The 14,023-nt window shown below is 45.3% G+C and overlaps 5 protein-coding genes across 5 annotated transcripts; 3 read left to right on the forward strand and 2 right to left on the reverse strand.

Annotated features, from left to right (window-relative positions):
• The first annotated feature begins 1,347 nt into the window (after positions 1-1,347).
• LOC101758678 (thiosulfate sulfurtransferase 18) lies at positions 1,348-2,464 on the forward strand. The gene is made up of 4 exons (XM_004951123.4): positions 1,348-1,709; positions 1,806-1,882; positions 1,965-2,035; positions 2,161-2,464. The coding sequence occupies exons 1-4, from the start codon at positions 1,588-1,590 to the stop codon at positions 2,308-2,310; spliced, it is 420 nt and encodes a 139-aa protein (XP_004951180.1). The 5' UTR covers positions 1,348-1,587; the 3' UTR covers positions 2,311-2,464.
• Positions 2,465-2,724: 260 nt separating this feature from the next.
• On the forward strand, positions 2,725-5,320 carry LOC101759086 (thiosulfate sulfurtransferase 18). The gene is made up of 4 exons (XM_004951124.4): positions 2,725-4,431; positions 4,529-4,778; positions 4,879-4,932; positions 5,031-5,320. Exons 1-4 carry the CDS (start codon positions 4,409-4,411, stop codon positions 5,118-5,120), a joined length of 417 nt encoding a protein of 138 aa, XP_004951181.1. The 5' UTR covers positions 2,725-4,408; the 3' UTR covers positions 5,121-5,320.
• A 90-nt stretch (positions 5,321-5,410) lies between these two features.
• Positions 5,411-8,402, reverse strand: LOC101759494. The gene is made up of 8 exons (XM_004951125.4): positions 7,813-8,402; positions 7,197-7,726; positions 7,011-7,061; positions 6,816-6,923; positions 6,363-6,458; positions 6,170-6,271; positions 6,031-6,090; positions 5,411-5,937 (listed from the first exon to the last, which is right to left on the reverse strand). Exons 1-8 carry the CDS (start codon positions 8,336-8,338, stop codon positions 5,872-5,874), a joined length of 1,539 nt encoding a protein of 512 aa, XP_004951182.1. The 5' UTR covers positions 8,339-8,402; the 3' UTR covers positions 5,411-5,871.
• Positions 8,403-8,570: 168 nt separating this feature from the next.
• LOC101759897 (phytochrome-interacting ankyrin-repeat protein 2) lies at positions 8,571-10,928 on the forward strand. Its single transcript, XM_004951126.4, has 3 exons — positions 8,571-9,259; positions 9,861-10,032; positions 10,381-10,928. Exons 1-3 carry the CDS (start codon positions 9,143-9,145, stop codon positions 10,590-10,592), a joined length of 501 nt encoding a protein of 166 aa, XP_004951183.1. The 5' UTR covers positions 8,571-9,142; the 3' UTR covers positions 10,593-10,928.
• A 550-nt stretch (positions 10,929-11,478) lies between these two features.
• Positions 11,479-13,526, reverse strand: LOC101760317 (small nuclear ribonucleoprotein SmD3b). The gene is made up of 4 exons (XM_004951127.3): positions 13,227-13,526; positions 13,027-13,146; positions 12,848-12,904; positions 11,479-11,761 (listed from the first exon to the last, which is right to left on the reverse strand). The coding sequence occupies exons 1-4, from the start codon at positions 13,383-13,385 to the stop codon at positions 11,699-11,701; spliced, it is 399 nt and encodes a 132-aa protein (XP_004951184.1). The 5' UTR covers positions 13,386-13,526; the 3' UTR covers positions 11,479-11,698.
• Positions 13,527-14,023: the final 497 nt, after the last annotated feature.

Consider the following 14,023-nt stretch of genomic DNA (forward strand, 5'->3'; position numbering starts at 1 on the left):
TATATCCATCTGCATTATTGTCTTCCTCCGATCAGGCTCTACATGGCTACTTTTTTTTTTCAAATATAGTACAAATGCATGCGCTCCCCAACACGCATGTACAGAAACATACGAGCACTTTTGAGGGACGGAGTCACCGGACCACTACTTTAACCTTTGATTAGAGTAGTAGTAGTAAACACATTTAAGCTATATGTGATATTTAGGAACTACTCCCTCCGTCCAAAAAAGAATGCAATTCTGGAACAGTGTCATGATTTACTATATCAAGTTTGACCTATTATAGATGAAAAAGTATAAATATATATAATATCAAATAAACATCATTAGATTAATTACGAAATGTATTTTCATAATAAATTAATTTGGAGCTATAAATGTGAATACTATTTACTACAAACCTGGTCAAACGTGAAGCATTTTAACTGGCACACATACCATAGTTGCATCCTTTTCAGGACAGAGGGAGTACTATTATATTGAAGAATGATTTAGCCATAATCCATTTTCAAAAGTTAATTTCAAGCGTTCAAATAGGTATTGATGGCTAAAATTAAAATTAAATCTCCTAATTGATTTGATTTATATAATTAACTCTCCTTCAGTCATGATTGCCTAATGTTTTCGTACAAAAAAGGTTTCTATATATGTTGGAGTGTTTGAAATCGATATGCCTCTCTTTCAAAATTATATATTGTTCTTGGAAGCACTAAAAGAATTCATATGCGCATATCGTTAATTTATCTTGAAAAATTAATGGTTCCTAGATTTTATAAAATAATAGCAACAGATATAGTCATCCCTACGTACTAACACGGCTCATTTTTTCCGGTGGCAAGCAATGTGCCTAGCACATTAATATTTGAAGATCCATGACATGGGTAGTGCGAGTCTGCGTGTGTGAGATATGTTCGTTTATATACTACTCCACACATTCCAAATTATACATTGTTTTAACTTTTCTAGATTCGTATAGTTTGTTATTTACTTAAATATACACTATATCTAGATTTATAAAAAAACTATGAATTTGGAAAAGTCAAAATAGACTTATAATTTGGGATAGAGAAAAACGAAAAAAGAGAGGTCAAATATTATTTTTATAAGAGGAAGATGAAAAGTAGGGGATGATGACTGTTAAATATTTACACATATGTACCTGCCTATAGATGACAAAGGAAAGGAAACTGGAACAAGGACGCGGCTAATCGTGCATATGTAGGGGGAAAGAAAAGAAAAGAAAAGAGGGTGACGCGCGTTCCCACTGGCCGGCCGGCGATGGCACTCGTCCCCATCGCATGGATGCCAATACCTAATAATATTCTAGTATGTTATCCATTCGGTCCAGCTGCCAGTTGATGGAGGGATGGATGAGTACGTTCCTCTTCTTCCTCCTCTGCACCTGCTTGCTGCCTGCTATAAATAACGCTAGATGCTGGGCGACCTGATAAGCCGAAGAAAAATCAAAGGCTCTGCTCACCTCTGATCTCATCTCATCTCATTTGAGAGCTATCTAGCATCTATCCGCTCATCCAATCCAATTAGCTAGGGTATCCAAAAACACAAGACAGAGAGATCCACACGTACATGGGCTCCCTGAGAGGAGGAGGAGGAGGAGGCATGGAGGAAGCAGCAGCGATCCCGATGGTGGACGCGGACGAGGCATGCGCCCTCCTCAGCGCGGCCACGCACCAGTACCTCGATGTCAGGTATTCGGCTTCGTTCTGCCTGCTCATCTGTTGAATGAATTGTCTGGCCTTCCTTGTAGCATGCATGTAGCTAATGGGCTAGCTAGCTGCCTGCAGGATGTGGGAGGACTTTGACAAGGGCCATGTCGCCGGTGCTCGAAATGTTCCCTACTACCTCTCCGTCACTCCACATGGTACAGTAGTGCTCCACATCAATCAATCAATCAATCAATAATTCCTATGATTAATCAGTCTGTAATTAATAATTCCAAGCAGGGAAGGAGAAGAATCCCCACTTTGTAGAGCAGGTCTCTGCGCTCTATCCCAATGACCAGCACTTGATTGTGGTAAGCATGCATCTTATCGATCTTATCTTATGTTTCTGATGATCAAGTGATAGATAGATGATGTTTCTGATGATCAAGTTATAGATGATCTAATGAAAAAAAAACACACTCCCGCATGCATGCAGGGCTGCCGCTCCGGCATCCGGTCCAAGCTCGCCACTGCAGACCTCCTTGCCGCGGGCTTCAAGAATGTGAGGAACCTTGACGGCGGATACCTCTCCTTGCTCCGAACCACCACAAATCAGCATCACCACAACCGCCCATCACCTGCTTAATTACTGCAATTGGCTACTGCTATATGATGGTCGACCATATATTCTATCTAATTATTTCCTCTTGATTGCTAGCTACCACCATAGACCATCATCGATCGGTATGTATATGCACTAAATTAAAGAGGAATGCAATAATGAAATCAGTGTTCGCCTACACGCCGTGTAAATGTTACTTGATGGCCTACCGTGCAGTTTAGGGCCTAAATAGTGATCACACAGTTCAACCGTTTACACGGTAAAAAAAGTCCTACACGACTTAAATGGTGTACATGAAATGGTGATTACACAGTTTTACACGGCGAGTAGACCGTTTTAAAACAACGTTTAGGCGATAGGAAAGTATGAACTACAACTAATTGTGAATCAATATGGCATTTGTTATCAAGAGAATTCCCTATTTGACACTCATATAATGAGTGGTTCCTTTCTTGGCCTTCAAAATTTTTTCCTTCCTTATTTGACACTAACTTGGGTTCCTCATTTGACACTCCCGGTCATTCCGTCAGTTAACTCGGGTGAACAGTAACCCGTTAATACTTCCACCCTATTTTACTAAACAAAACGACATTCAAATCACCTCTAAAATTCATGAATTTTTTTTAGTGATATAAAAGATAGAGATGAACTTATTTTACACAAAAACACACACATATATCATTTTAAATCTTAAAACTAAAATTCATCAAAATACACTACTTTTAAAGAATATGTGAATTTTTAGTGCATAAAAATACTTTCAAAAAATGATGTAAAAATACTCAATATCACTACAACATGATGAAGTAATTTATAATTTATAACTATAATATGAGTTCATCTCTATCTTTTATATAACTATAAAAAATTTCATGAATTTTAGAGGTGATTTGGACGTGGTTTCTTTAGTAAAATAGGGTTACTATTCACCCAAGTTAACTGACAGAACGAACGGGAGTGTCAAATGAGGAACCAAAGTTTAAGTCAGTGTCAAATAAGGAAGGAAAAAAATTTTAAGGGTCAAGAAAGGAACCACTCATTATATGAGTGTCAAATAGGAAATTCTCTCTTTATTATTTTATTTGAGAACCTTCAACTAGTAACACCCAACCTATGATTAGATCTTTAGTCAAATTGACTTTTAAGCTTTCTAACTTTTTATATTTGGATGATGAAATATCAAAATTTCTAATTTTTCATTTGCATAAGTATGAATTTTATTGCAATCTTTCAAACGTGTAGTCCGTGTGTACACGCTGTGGGCACGTCCTACTCGCTACTCGAGAGGTGACCGAACGACTACCGTTTAGCGTTTAGGTGAACATTGAAGGAAATACAATGAATTTCAAACTTCTCCGATATGATCCATCTTACAACGAGCAGTTATAACTGTATATATCACTTGATTATTGTTTCATCCCTAGCTACTACAAAAACTCTTTTATTCCTTGTCTCACATCTTTTAAGACCGTGAAAATTAAACCTAGAGTTTCTTTCATGTTTGGCAACCCTCGAGCCATGCATGGAACCATTTCGGTACCGTTAAGCAAGTTTAATTAGTTTGGAAAGCATGTCCATATATCAATTTTGAAACATGAAAACGAACAACGAAAGATGAAATTGGAGCCATTAGTGAAGCATATAATAAGCCACGCGGCGGGTGCTTGATATAGAGATGAAGAAATGGGGCCCTCCCCTTTATTTCTCTCTCTATCTAAAAAAAAGGTTTGCGTAATTGTAAGGCGATTGGAACAGGTACAGGTCGAATCCTAATTCCTTCACTAAGAATGGTCCCACGATGCAACTGGTCGCTCCTACATGATATAAAGAGTTGTCTTGTCACATAATTTTACTACTTGTAATTCATTTATTGGAGCACGCAAAGAAGTTTGCCGGATCATTATTATTAAATGTTGTGCCAACAATCGGAAACCTAACCAAAAGTGGTGCGGTGGGCACCATGTATCATATTGGTGGATGGATTGGATGGGACAAGCTATAACTAGCCAAAGCATCCTCCTGTCCGGACGGTGGAGTACTACACTGACTAGTAGTGAGCAGGGGCAGGGGCAGCGGAGAGCCGCAGGCCAGAGGCAGAGGAAGCTCAGCTTGTTGATCGATCATGGCGCCGGAGACCTGCGGCAGGTATGTACATATGTAAACACCCAGCAGCAAGGATGGCTGCTGTTTCCATACCCAGAGCTGCGGATGGATGGATTGAATTCTTCATGGTTGGTTGCAGGTCTGATGAGCCGTCGGTGGTGACGGTGGACGTGACGGCGGCGAGGGAGCTGATGGCGCCGGCCGGCGGCCACCGCTACCTGGACGTGAGGACGGAGGAGGAGCTCAGCAGGCTGGGGCATCTGGTGGAGCTGGACAGGTCCCTGAACGTGCCCTACATGTTCACCACCCCGCAGGGAGGCCGCGAGAAGAATGCTCACTTTCTGGAGCAGGTGGCCTCGCTCTTCACCAAAGACGAGCACGTCCTAGTGGTGCGCTGTTTTTTGTTTTTGTTTTTTGGCCAAGAAGATTCGTGCTATCTATTTCATTCATTTCCTGCAATGTTATCCAAATAAGCAATCTGCACTGCAGGGGTGCCAAAGCGGCAAGAGATCGGAGCTAGCATGCCTTGATCTCCAAGCAGCAGTACGTATTATTACCATATTATACCTATATATGTTTATATATGCATATATAAAATATAAACATATGCTGACCACCGTGCCTGCAAACAATATATGCAGGGATTCAAGAACGTCAAGAACATGGGCGGCGGCTACCTCGCCTGGATCGACCATGGCTTCCCCGTCCACCACCCACCACGCACGGCCTAGCCTAGCCTAGCCTCACCAACCAGCAGCTCAAGCATCCAAGGCTCCACTTGTTGTCCTCGCTACCAAAATAAAATGAAATAAGCTAGTACTGCCTTGTTGCTCTTGCTATTCTGTACTTGTATTATCATTGTCACGGGATATGATTCCCCAACTGTATGTTTCCATGCAGTGCTAATAAAAACGTACGGTGATTAAATCACACAACCAACCAGTTACTGTAGGTTTCCCTCCCCTATCTGACACCAAACAAGAAAATGCAGCATGCTGCAGGGAGGCCAACACCAAGCTAATGAATGTTCCACATATGAGAAAGATGACTTATTATCCTACACTAAAATTTGAAATTAGTCTTCAATTGACTGATTTGTCATCCACCCGCAGCAGTATGCAGTGACAACAAACTATATGCTAACAAAAACAAGACGACGGCAGGAGGCAATTTTGATCTTCATTTATACAACAACCCTCAAATGTGTCCCCAACTTCATTCAGTTCTAAACACAGATAGGACCAGGGAAATACCGTCTGTTTATCTGCTTACTGTTGCCACTGATCTTTTACCACTTCAATCAACAAGCTCCCTCCCTCCCATCACACGTGTGCTGGGCCTTACTGCTTGCTCACAGAATCGCCAAAACAAATAAAGGAGGTCTCTCATGGCCGGACCTGGCATTGCCTCCTTGGTCTTCCCACGCCAAAGCCTACAGAGGCGGCTCTGCTTGGCCTCACCTCCTCCAAACAAATAACAAGGTTACAATAAGTAAGACTCAACCACAGTCCGCCCAAACTTCTGCTGGACATCCTTTGGAGTCTCAATCTGCAAACAAGTTGATGGCAAAATCAGATAAGGTGTCGAGAATGAGAATATTGGAATGGGTAGGTAAATTTTGAGAAACAAATGGGCACATACAGCATTCAAAGCTATGAAGAGAGCTTTAATCACATTAAGTGGGTTCCTTGATCCAATAATCTGAAAGTTTTATAAACAATAAAAGTCAGTTCTTCCAAATGCAAATGGAATGATACGCTTTTTGATAGAAGAAACACACCTTTGACTTGACATTGCTGAAACCAGCCAAGTACAGCACAGTTTCAACAGTCCTACCAGCAGCAGACATTCCACTCCTCATTGGTCCGGGCCAGAGGTATATCTTAAGATACACAAGCAGCCATCAGGTTCATCAAAGTTACCACAACACGATTGGTAAATACAAGAGTGGCTTATTATTTCCGTGTGTTCACCTTTGTTTTCTCATATTTGGCCTGGATAGCATGAGCAATTGTGTGATCCTCATATCGCTCCATGTAGTGGAGATTCTGGAAGCATTTCTCATATGCCTGATGAAAACAAAAGAGAACTCCTGTAAGGTAAGACCTAGATGCCTCAGTTGACTCATCTAACTCCAAATGAAGCATGAAAGCAGTCTGTGAACTAAAGCATATGAGAGAAATTATAATTAATCAGTTATTTCCAAGGCCAAGGATTCTTTATTTATGATTATATTTTAGAAGTCAATACTGGCTAACCAAATTTGTCTTAATAGGAACAGAATCCTGTATACACCATAACCTCATCACGCATCAAGCAGAATACAATAAGAAATAAAGCAGACAAAATGAAGATGCAGCATTCAAATTAGCCATAGGGCCATAGATAAGTTCAGTAATTTGTTTGGAAAGGCAAATCGTGCATACCCTCTGTATTGCAATCTTGGCTGTTGGCCCTTTAGCTTTTGCGAAGCCTACAACACCATGGTAGTTTCCAGTGGCCAATAATGCTGTGAATTTTGCTATTTGGCCTCCCTGGTACACAAAATGTAAAATTAGCCAGCGGCATTGGTGAAAAGGCTATAAGTAGCAGTTGAAACCACTGAAGCAAAGAAAACGGACCTTTGTGACCTTGCATGTCCTGTTAACATCGATAACTTTGATGTCAAAACCCTGTCAAGTGTATCATGGTCATATCTGTCAGTTAGTATACATAAGGCAACATGAAAGACTAACGGTGGAAGACACACCCAGGGGCAAAAGATTGCTAGGCCAATTGAACCATTTCCAACTGATGCTTTCACTTACTTTTCTGTACATAGGCCTCCTCTTTTTCTCGGAGAGGGAATTGCGCTCCTCCACCAAATCCTTGATTTCCTCCTCCAAAACTCTGCCTTTCTTACCGAAGGTGTGATCCAACTCTGCCAACTTGTCCTCAATCTTCTTCTCGATAGCATTGAGTTTCTCTATGAGCATGTCATCCCTCTCCTTTGCTTCATTGAATTCCTCGTCGTCGTCATCCTCAAGTTGCTCCCCCTGGATCATCTGCTTCTCCTTGTCAAAGCCTGCATTGAGCACCAGATCCTCTGGAGAGCCAACCTGCTGGTGCTGAATGAGCCCAAAGTTTGCAGGGTTACTGGGGTCGAAGGCCTCCTTGCACTCCATGATCCTAACCGCTCTGTTGAGCTTCTGGAGGAGAACGAAGCGCTCTTTGCCGGTGGCGTCCTTGAGGCGGTTCATCATGTCGCCGATGACCCTGTACTCGAGTGGCAGCTTGAGGTGGCGCTCCTCGAACTTGTCGATTTTGGTCATCCATTTGTGAGCCTCGTCGAGGGTCTCTGTCAGGTTGCATGATGGAAAGGGGTAGAAGATCGGAATGTGACAAAAGCTGGCATGGTGGAAATGGTAGGGATAGGATGATTACCGGCCTCCGCGAATGATCGCAGGAGCTCCCCGTGTCGCTTGCACTTGCGCTCGAACTCGTCGACGCGGCGCTTGATGGCGTCGGGCGTGTAGCGCTCGTCGTCCTCGTCGCTGTCGGAGTCGGTGGGCTCCCAGTAGCCTTCGTCGGCGGCGGCGGCCTCCTTGGCCTTGCGGCGCTCGAGCTTCTCGATGAGCGGCTTGACGCCCAGGTAGTCCTCCTCTTCCTCCTCCTCCTCCTCTGGCTTTCCCTCCTGGTCGCCGTCCCTGGCGCGGCGGTCCTGGCGCTCCCGCTGGCGCTCGCGCTCGACCTCGGCGAGCAGCTCGTGGACGGCCCGCTCGCTCTGGATCTGAGGCCTGGCGCCCCCCGCGGAGGCGGAGAAGGCCAGGTGGCGGCGCGGGGGCGCTATCCGCGAGCCTAGGTGGTGGTGGCGGGGAAGTGTGGTGGAGCCCGCGTGGTGGTGCGACCGCAGGGAGAGGAGTCGGGCCCACGCCGCGGCGGCGCGGGAGCGTGCTGCGGCGGCGGCCATGGCGGCGGGGGGAGAGGCGAGCAGAAAGAAGGTGGAGGAGAGAGGGTTTTTGAGTGATCGCCCGGCCCCCCCGCTACCGTGGGCGGAATGAGGTCTAAATGGGCCTTTACTACTGAATTGAGCCCATGGGCTAGCTAGCTCTCGTGCGTTTCATGGGCCCAACAGCTATCCCACTATCCTGCCTGCCTGGTCGTGTCAGTCTGGGGCAATTCCGTCCATAAGTATTAGCAGTGGAAGTGGATTGGTTCCGTGTCGAAGCAGGAGGAAGAAGAGAGAGAGAGAGAGAGGGGGGAGGAGAATTCGATTCCGATTTCTAGGGTTTGCTTGCTCCTCGACATCGCCTCCTCCCCATCGGCCGGCTAGGTTTTGCTAAGCTATGATCCCCAAACCTCCCATCCTCGTCGTCCTCTGAATCTGCTTCGCGATCGAATTTGGATTCGATTGGGGGAGCCAATCTACCACACCCGCCGCGCGCCGACATACTATGGTTCACGCCCGCCGCCGCCCATCGCCACCGCCGTCGTCCTCCTCGCCGATGCTCCACAAGAACCTCCGCGCGCTCGGCCCCGGCTTGAATCCCTTCGCTCCTTTCGGCATGGGCAACTACTCCCTCGCTTCCTCCTCCCGCTAATCCTCTCCTCGAATCCTCTCCTCCGCTTCCGATCTCTCTCCCGATTGCTGCTGCTGCTGCTGGTAAATTCGATCCCGGCTGCTTCCTCGCTCGCGAAGCCGCAACCATCCTTCCTCCCGTCCGCTTCCTTGCTCCATCGGTTTGGATCTGAGAGCCAGCCCTACAAGACTAGCATGGTGCTGCAGGTGCGCAGGTCGCTCAGCATGAGCCGCCCCCGGAGCTGCCCCGCCGCTGATGACCGTGGCTGGAATCAGCTCCATGTTGCCGCTCGCAAGGGAGACCTCAAGGAGGTACAGATCCAATCTCCCCTTGTCATTCGTTACATGCAATGCTATATAATACCAAACTAGAATGCCCATGGCTGTTGCTACTTCTTGCTTTCTGCCAAAAAAACATTGGGATTCTCCTGCTGTTGTATTGCTTTATCATTCCAAAAGGAAAGCAAGTGTCTGACTCGAAGCGTGATACATGACAAATAGGCTGTAATCAGTTACACATGTGGGCAGCCTAGCACATACAGATTCAGCATGCATTGGCTAACGTAAATCATGCTTGCACATCGCACAGAAACACCAAAAAGGATAAAATTGTGTGCCAGTCAAGGTAACAAGGATTTCTTTTGTTGCCCTCAAGCTAACAAGTTAGTCTCAATCCATGAATGCAGACAAACAACTTCTAGAGTTGGTTTTGTTGGCAATTATTTGTGTCAAAATTTTGCACAATGCATGCCTTCCTGTGTCACCTGCTGATCGGTCTGATTCTCAGACTTAGGTCCTAAGTGTTTTGCCAACCTTTATCCTAGGCTATCTGTTAACTTTTGATGTTCTCTTTGTATTCCTCTCATTTCCTGTTGTTACCTAGTGCTAACTGTTTTTGTAAAATGATGCCTAGGTCCGACGTCTCCTGGATGAGGGGATGGATGTCAATGCACCTGCATGGGGACCTAAATCTCCTGGTGCTACAGCACTCCATCTGGCTGCTCAGGGCGGGCATGTTAAAATCATGGATGAACTGCTGGAGCGTGGTGCAAATATTGATGCTCGAACAAAAGGAGCCTGCGGCTGTAAGTTCGCGCTTCCAATTGACTCACTGCCTGCTCTGTTAGGGAGTAGAGTTTTTAGTATGCTATTTTCTGCTGTCACTCATCGTGTTTTTGCTGGAGTTGATGCAATTTCATGCACATACTTTCCAGCACATATTGTCTGGCTTGCTGCTGTAATGCATCTGCTTAGAAACCTGAACTAAACCTTAAAAGTAAAAAAAGATACCGTGGCAAGAGTCTTGTATGGAAGACACCATTTCTTCATTGAATTCTATGCTCCTACTTCTCTTGCGGTAGTGTGTGAAAGTTTATTGTAACATGCTTACTGAATAACAATATGCTTACTTCTCTTTTCTTGGTTGAACCCAGGGACCCCTCTACACATTGCTGCCAAGGAAAGGAACAAGAAAGCGGTGAGATTCCTGATTGAGAATGGCGCATTCCTGCCTCCTGAGATGAATGACCACAGGTTCAATCCTCCCCTCCACTACTGCTCTGGATTAGAATGGGCGTATGAGATGAAGCGCATGCAAGACGAGAGCGACTCACCTGGCGAGACTTCCTTGAGCTCAGACAGCTAGAGGGAAAGCAAGCAGGTGCACTGCGAAGAGGATGCAGTTTGAGAAGGCGGACAAGTTACTTTCAGAAAACAAAGACGGACAAGTTACATCAGGTTGTGTGGTTATTCTAGAATTGTATGCGCATCATCATTGCGCTGCTTGGTGTCCAGGAGTTGGCACGTACTATGCATGTAGTCTGGTGTTTTGAGTGATTGTTGTCGGATACGTACTCTGCTGCAAGTGTCCTGGGTACTTTGTTATTGCACTGTATTCTTGTGCATTTGTACCGGTATCATATCTTGGGATACGTGTTTTAACATCTGATTTGGCCATCTGGGTAATCATAGTTTTTTTTTTCATCTGGGAATAGCAAAGCTGATGAAGCTGCAGCAGCAGCGTGCGTTGGAAGCACTGACATGTGGGCCCACTTTTGCACTCGCCGGCGTGCCTCAGCAATAGAATGTAAAAGATGGCTACCATGTTAGAAATCTTTTAACTAATAAACCATAAAGCAAAGATTATGCTTTCGAGACAAACCTGTTCATGTGATTCTTAGTAATTCAATCCAGTAGTTTAACACACATTGTTCTTGGCTCCATTGTAATTTCAATTGATCTCAGTCGACCGCTATGCCTCCCTCACAGCTTAGGGAATAGTAGTGTTCCCTGGCTTAAAAGGGGAGCTAGGCTGCTGCTGCTGCCTGAGAACAGGGTTTGTTTGGTTCAGACCCTGAGAGAGCTGCTGTCTGGCGAAGGCAGCAATCTCAGGAGTCCGATTCTGAGCAACTGGGTCAGATGCTGTTGCCTAGCTCAGGCAGCTTTCTCAGGGCTGCATCCAAACAAGCCCTCGTGAGTTCATACCAACGTCTGGGCCATTCTCACGCAGGGGGCAGCTGGGAATGACGCAGTGAAAACAAAACCTGCATCCCTACTATTTGAAGTCTTCTCATCACCCAAGTCAAGAGAATAGAGCAATACACCACGGGTCAAAGGTACCAGAGTCATTCACCCATTCTCTCAGTAAACACAAACCATCGTCCTGTAGAGATTACACATAAGCTACCTTACAAGCAATTTCATAACTAAGGTGCAAACACAACAGTGTGCACCATCAACTTTCAGACAAATCTACCTCCTCACAGGGGGTGCGCCACCCCGTCCTACAGGACCACCACCACGACCAGCAGCAGCCTACACCAAGTGATAGGCAAAAGGTTACAAAGTACAAATAATAACACAACACATAGATCGAAATGTGTGCATGCATATATCAAAGGTACACACATAATTTCACTGCAGATGGTTTGCACGTTTTAATGTTCCAGTTCCAACTTCTAAAGCCTACACTACACTCTCAAGATACTTCAAATTCCCATATAATTGGGTGTCAACTGGTACGGAGAAACATAGGAAATGTGGTGTATGACTTGGGAGTGTAAGATGTAAGTTGGAACAGTTTATATTCTCTCTTGTGCAAACTTAGGTAGGTATAACATTGTGATGTAGTAGAATTGTTCTAAAAAAAGAGTAGTTCTAAATTTCACAGTGCATCATTATATACTCTCGCATTTTACTTCTGGAGAGGAAGATTTTGAGATCAAATGATGCAAATAAAAGGGTGACTTTGAATGGAATTTATTCTTTTCTAGTATAAATCCAAAAGCTCGGAGAAAGTACAAATTGAAGACTACTGCCCATCTTGAGACAAACGGATATGTAACTAGCAAGGAGGGCATTGGACAGTAATTGGAGATGAAATGTAGAAACATCCTGAAATTAACATGGCTGCAATAACAGGATGTGGAAATTCTTGTGTGCAGGCGCAATTGACTTTCTAGCAAAAACATATCTCAAGCTGCAGGCTTTGGTGTAATGCTAATGCAAAGAGTGAGTCAAATAAAAAATTAAAAAAATTATAGGCCGCCCAATGTTGTGAGTTCTGACATGTGAACATTGTGGCATTACAACGGAATGGGGCTTGAGGAAAGCCATCAAAGATCTGTCTAGATAGGAAAGACTGCAGTAGGATTTTCTGCATTCTAGTTAAAATTCGTACTAAATCTTAAGAATTTGGATCCCAATCCCCTCAGTCCCAACAGGGACTAGGATCTATCGATATTGCAGCATGTATTTTGGACTGGATTAAGCTATAGCAGCTGAGGATTATTCGCAGTAGCTATGAACCTCGTGCATTTGAAATTTATTCAGCTACTGAAGGAATCAAAATCTTCCAGATTAACAAGTGAAGCTTGTGGTTGGAAAGCAAGAGGTGATTACCCGAGCACGCATGGCGACCGCGCGGCCACGGCCAACACCAACAGCTGAGCCTTTACCCTGCAGGAAGATGAGCGTTGGTTAGCAATCAATCAATAACTTGCTATTTTTTACTGTAATACGGCAAGATGAGGAAAAAAGGAGAGTAAGTGCTGCTATAGACAGGGATGAGGGAAGCTGACCCTAATCCTGGCCTCGAGGCGCTTGAACATGGGGGCGTTCTTGAGCATGTCGGGTATGATCATGAACCTGACCCTGCTCCCCCTGATGAAGACGTGCTCCAGCTGCGACACCTTGCCGTCCTGGAATCCATCAATTATTCAGGGTTAGATCAGGCATGGGGAAGGGAGAGCTTAGTGAAGTTGATAGCTAAGGAAGGAACCTTTGCCGTGAAGGTGATGTTGTCGAGCTGGCAGTTCCAGTTGTCCTCGCACTCGACCATGGCGCCGCGGTAGACCTCGCCGGTCTTGAGCTCGACCGTGACGACGTGGCCCGCCGCCTCGTGAAGCAGCTTCACCGGGATCCCGAGGCTGCGGCTCATCCTCGAAGGGGAGGTGCTGGGGCTCGTACGCGGCGGTGTCTGGGGGAGCAGCGAGCGGGAGAAGCCGGACGGAACGGAGGTAGAAGAGGAAAGGAGGCGGCGGGGCGGCGCGGCAGCGGGGAGGGTTTGCCTTCCGCTCCGCCTCCAACTCAGCTTGCTTTTCTTGGGCTGGGCTCATTGGGCTCATCTATCTATCTATCTTGCACAGCCCACCGGAAATGTCTTCTTGATTTGATTTAGTGAAGCCCAAATTCAATTTTCGGCCTCTTACACTATGTATGGTACGGTGGTACCATGTTTAGAAGGGAAATTTGTCTGAAAAACGTGGTTTTGTGCGGCACACGTCCTGAAAGTTGACTTAGGACCTGTTTGGATCCAAGGGCTAAGGGGGCGTTTGGATGTCAGGGGCTAAACTTTAGCCCTGTCACATCACACGTTCAGATGCTAATTAGGAGGACTAAATATGAGCTAATTAAAAAAACTAAATAGCAGAACCCATAGGCTAAATCGGGATACCACTGTGCCCTGGCCTCAACGGCGAGAGGATCCCAAAAAAGTTTGCGCGGCAATGCAACGGTTTCCAATGGTTACGAGTTGTCGGAGTTAGTCTTGGCGGTGGCGATCGTATCCTCCTATCG

The sequence above is a fragment of the Setaria italica genome, chromosome I (assembly GCF_000263155.2).
Source record: "Setaria italica strain Yugu1 chromosome I, Setaria_italica_v2.0, whole genome shotgun sequence".
Classification (NCBI taxonomy): Eukaryota; Viridiplantae; Streptophyta; class Magnoliopsida; order Poales; family Poaceae; genus Setaria; species Setaria italica.

Excerpts from the sequence above, each read along its gene's own strand:
- LOC101759897 (XM_004951126.4), top strand. The coding sequence starts at position 9,143 with ATGGTGCTGCAGGTGCGCAGGTCGCTCAGCATGAGCCGCCCCCGGAGC. Across the intron at positions 9,260-9,860 it reads GCAAGGGAGACCTCAAGGAG|GTCCGACGTCTCCTGGATGA; the intron begins GTACAGATCCAA and ends AATGATGCCTAG. Across the intron at positions 10,033-10,380 it reads AACAAAAGGAGCCTGCGGCT|GGACCCCTCTACACATTGCT; the intron begins GTAAGTTCGCGC and ends GGTTGAACCCAG.
- LOC101759494 (XM_004951125.4), bottom strand. The coding sequence starts at position 8,338 with ATGGCCGCCGCCGCAGCACGCTCCCGCGCCGCCGCGGCGTGGGCCCGA. Across the intron at positions 7,727-7,812 it reads GCGATCATTCGCGGAGGCCG|AGACCCTCGACGAGGCTCAC; the intron begins GTAATCATCCTA and ends GCAACCTGACAG. Across the intron at positions 6,272-6,362 it reads CCAAATATGAGAAAACAAAG|ATATACCTCTGGCCCGGACC; the intron begins GTGAACACACGG and ends GTGTATCTTAAG.
- LOC101760317 (XM_004951127.3), bottom strand. The coding sequence starts at position 13,385 with ATGAGCCGCAGCCTCGGGATCCCGGTGAAGCTGCTTCACGAGGCGGCG. Across the intron at positions 13,147-13,226 it reads ACATCACCTTCACGGCAAAG|GACGGCAAGGTGTCGCAGCT; the intron begins GTTCCTTCCTTA and ends GATGGATTCCAG. Across the intron at positions 12,905-13,026 it reads GCCTCGAGGCCAGGATTAGG|GGTAAAGGCTCAGCTGTTGG; the intron begins GTCAGCTTCCCT and ends ATCTTCCTGCAG.
- LOC101758678 (XM_004951123.4), top strand. The coding sequence starts at position 1,588 with ATGGGCTCCCTGAGAGGAGGAGGAGGAGGAGGCATGGAGGAAGCAGCA. Across the intron at positions 1,710-1,805 it reads CACCAGTACCTCGATGTCAG|GATGTGGGAGGACTTTGACA; the intron begins GTATTCGGCTTC and ends AGCTGCCTGCAG. Across the intron at positions 2,036-2,160 it reads ATGACCAGCACTTGATTGTG|GGCTGCCGCTCCGGCATCCG; the intron begins GTAAGCATGCAT and ends GCATGCATGCAG.
- LOC101759086 (XM_004951124.4), top strand. The coding sequence starts at position 4,409 with ATGGCGCCGGAGACCTGCGGCAG. Across the intron at positions 4,432-4,528 it reads GCGCCGGAGACCTGCGGCAG|GTCTGATGAGCCGTCGGTGG; the intron begins GTATGTACATAT and ends GGTTGGTTGCAG. Across the intron at positions 4,933-5,030 it reads GCCTTGATCTCCAAGCAGCA|GGATTCAAGAACGTCAAGAA; the intron begins GTACGTATTATT and ends CAATATATGCAG.